Source organism: Rutidosis leptorrhynchoides, chromosome 8 (genome assembly GCF_046630445.1).
Source record: "Rutidosis leptorrhynchoides isolate AG116_Rl617_1_P2 chromosome 8, CSIRO_AGI_Rlap_v1, whole genome shotgun sequence".
In the NCBI taxonomy this organism is placed as follows: Eukaryota; Viridiplantae; Streptophyta; class Magnoliopsida; order Asterales; family Asteraceae; genus Rutidosis; species Rutidosis leptorrhynchoides.
The window spans coordinates 232,300,127-232,303,768 of record NC_092340.1 but is presented as its reverse complement, the minus strand read 5'-3'; the positions used below and the strand labels follow the sequence as shown (position 1 = coordinate 232,303,768).

Below are 3,642 nucleotides of genomic sequence, written 5' to 3'. Positions count from 1 at the left end.
ATCGATAACATGACCTAATAAAAAAAGTAAACAGGCTAGTTTAGCACTATATATACATACCCATGTAACCTCTAATTGTGTGCACAAAATTGTTTGCGCCCGTGGAGTAAACCATTCTCCATATTTTGGAGTTGATATATAACCACGTTAAATCTCGTGTCGTTTATGCATTACTTTATTGTTCGTATGCTTTAGTTTTTTCGTTTATCGTTTGTAGGTGAGTGATTGACATAAATCACTTGTCTTGTTGGGTCATACAATTCATAACAACATCGATCGATCATTGTTCAGGATTGTCATTCTTTGGAGATTTAGAGGATTCAGTTTTAGAAAGAAGGATGTGATCGGAGACTTGATACGCTCGGCAGTGTATCTTGAATAATTCGGCCCAAGAAGTGTACCATCTCCAACTTGATAGGAATCAAGTTTCGGATGTTGGTGATTGTTAAAGCAAGGTGGAGTTTTGTATAAGACATGGTGATTCAATAGGGAAAAAAAAAAAAAGATGGAGAGAAAGAATGCCACTAGGTATGTGTATAAAAATTGATTTGGTGCCTTCTAATTAATCAAACCCCTTTATTTATATGAATATTTACATATAATCTAGCCAATCTAATTAGGAAAGTGAGTCCTAATCTTTTTACAATACATTTACTAATTACTTGCATAACAAGACATATACCTTAACCTTAATATGTAAGGCGGCAAATAAAACTATCGATGATTAGTGATCAAGTCATCAAAGCAAGTCATAATTGTTAAGTACTAAAACATTTATAAAATAAATCAGCCTATATCCCACATATCGTTCACCCGAATCAGTAACAACACAATGAGCGGGCACAATCAAGTATAAACAGTCCATTTAAAAGATCCATGGGAATATAGTTTTATGCATTTGTTCATAGTGTATAATCCATTAGCACGAAGTATAACGCCATACTTAAAGAGGGTGCAGCAACGGATAATCTTCACGCACTTGTCTCTCGGTAAGAATATCATTTTCCTTTTGTGGGGTCCACAACACCTCGACTGCCTGCAAAAGGATCAAACAGTTGGTTACAAAACAGTAGAAACTTGATTTTGGAAGCGAAAACAAGTGCAAATAGGTCTTACCATAATTTTGCTTGAAGGGATAGACGACAACTTTTGCAAAGCTTCCTTGAGTTTTACAATGCTTTTTATGGGTGGCAGTTCATGTATGCCCTTAGCAACCACAATAATCGTAATCTTCAACCATAGATCATTATAATTAGTCGAAGTACTAACGCGTTAAAATTTATTTAAAATGATTTAAGAGACCTACAACTTTTGGGTTTAAAAATTGGCACAAAAATAGAAAAGAAGATGTTACAAAAGCACTAACCACAATATATTCATTAGGAGACTCATCAGATTCTTCATTTGTTGCGGTCTGCTTTCGAATGTTGTTAAAATTGACTAGAGTCAACTCATCAAATTTACACCTTTCTTGAGCAGAAAGTTGTTTAAATCGTATCTCACTTTTTCTTACGCCATTCATAGCCTCCAACTACACCAATTCAAAAAACCAAATTGAAACTTTCAGTGTTTCAACTAAGTAACAAAGATCGGAGGAATAGTCTCACGTCATTAAACAATGAAGTCGCTTGTTATTAGATTAATCTACAAATGTGGGTTTTTTATTGATTTATCTACGAAGACCCTTTAGTCAAAAATCCAGTATTTGAGTTTGTGGCAAATTATCGATTGAGATTAAGTAAAAACTCAACAAGTGACTTACAGAGGAATAAGCAGATATGCAATAATCAGGATTCCGAAGTAGAGCTGCTATTGTCTCTACAATTAAAACAAACCCCATTCAAACATCAGTCAGAAGATTAAATGATTTTGTGTCCAAATATGGTAATAGATAATAGAGTTTAAATATCATGACACGAGACCAGCAATACTTAGAATTTTTTTCCAAAATGGTAATATATTTATAGGTTTTACAGAAATAGTTATTTAATTTTTTTTTATAAAAATAGGAAAACCGGCCTTTCATTTGCCGGTTTGGCTGTTTTGGGGACAAACCGGCATTTCAAACGCCGGTTTGATGAAAAAAAATTAAAAAAATGCCACGTGGGCAAACCGGCATTTGAAATGCCGGTTTGCCTACGTGGCAATTTTTTAGTTTTTTTTTTTGAGATCTTTTAATATATATATATATATATATATATATATATATATATATATATATATATATATATATATATATATATATATATATATATATATATATATAGGATCAAGCGGGTAGTAACCAAATGGGGGGAAACAAATATTTTTTTTTTCGATTTTTGAAAAACTTTGTTCACGAACATTATAGATTGGATGAAAATATGAACATTTAATAAAGAAACTTTGTGATAAATATTTTTATTTTGACGGGAAAACGCTCGAAGAACTAATATATAACAAGTATCGTGTTTTTCGAGCGTATGTTGAGGTTTTAGATATTATGGTTTATATATTAGGGTTTAGATATTAGGGTTTATAGGGTTTAGATATTAGGGTTTAGAAATTTAGGGTTTAGGGTTTAGATTTAAGATTTAGATTGAGTTTTTATCACGAACGATTTAGGGTTTAGAGTTTAGGGTTTGGTGTTTTGGGTTTATGGAATAAACTCAAAACACCAAACCCTAAACCCTATACCCTAAACCCTAAACCCTAAACTCTAAACCGGGCTAAATTTTACTTCACAAAACATGAAAAAAAAAAAAACGTTAACATTCTCCACGAACAATATTATCTTGAATGTTATTTTTGTCGATCGTTTTTCCGCCTAAATAATAACATTCATCACGAAGTGTCTTTTCTAAATGTTCATATTTTCGTGTGATCTTGATGCCTGAAAAAAAAATTCCAAAAAAATAACGAAATTTTTTTTTTGCTTCCCCCCGCTTCCCCCGGATTGGTTACTTCCCCATTGATCCTGCCCCTATATATATATATATATATATATATATATATATATATATATATATATATATATATATATATATATATATATATATATATCCAATTAGTAGATTGTTAGATAGACATTGTAAGTTGAATTGGTACAATTTCTTGGAGCTAAAAATATGGTATTGAGCAAAGCGCGTTTTTCAAAGGTCGATTTATCTTGAACGGGGCATTAATAGCAAATGAAACGGTGGAATACTTGAAAAATAAAAGATTACAAAGCTATGTTTTCAAAGTGGATTTTGAGAAAGCGTTTAATAGCTTGAATTGGGACTTTTTAGTTGATACAATGCGATCTATGGGATTTGGTGCTCGTTGGATTAAATGGATACTGTCTTGTGTAACCTCGGCTTCTATTGGTTAACGGCTCGCCAACGAATGAATTTACACTTGGTAGAGGAATAAGACAAGGGGATCCCCTGTCTCCGTTCCTCTTCATCTTAGCGGCAAAAGGGCTTAACATCCTTGCAAAATCGGCTGTGGAGAACGGGATGTTGAATGGTGTTAAGGTGGGTAATGATAACATCTTGATTTCGCATCTTCAATATGCAGACGACACGATTTTCTTCGGTGAATGGTCGCGTGCAAACCTAACCAATCTTATGAAACTACTGAAGTGTTTTGAGATGGCGTCGGGGTTAAAAGTTAATTTTA

At 32.9% G+C, this 3,642-nt stretch overlaps 1 protein-coding gene across 1 annotated transcript; it reads right to left on the bottom strand.

Moving 5' to 3' along the window:
- Positions 1 to 943: 943 nt before the first annotated feature.
- Positions 944 to 3,427, bottom strand: LOC139864033 (FLUCTUATING-LIGHT-ACCLIMATION protein 1, chloroplastic-like). Its single transcript, XM_071852621.1, has 5 exons — positions 3,334 to 3,427; positions 1,763 to 1,818; positions 1,367 to 1,531; positions 1,117 to 1,230; positions 944 to 1,036 (listed from the first exon to the last, which is right to left on the bottom strand). The coding sequence occupies exons 1-5, from the start codon at positions 3,425 to 3,427 to the stop codon at positions 944 to 946; spliced, it is 522 nt and encodes a 173-aa protein (XP_071708722.1).
- Between the last annotated feature and the right edge of the window lie 215 nt (positions 3,428 to 3,642).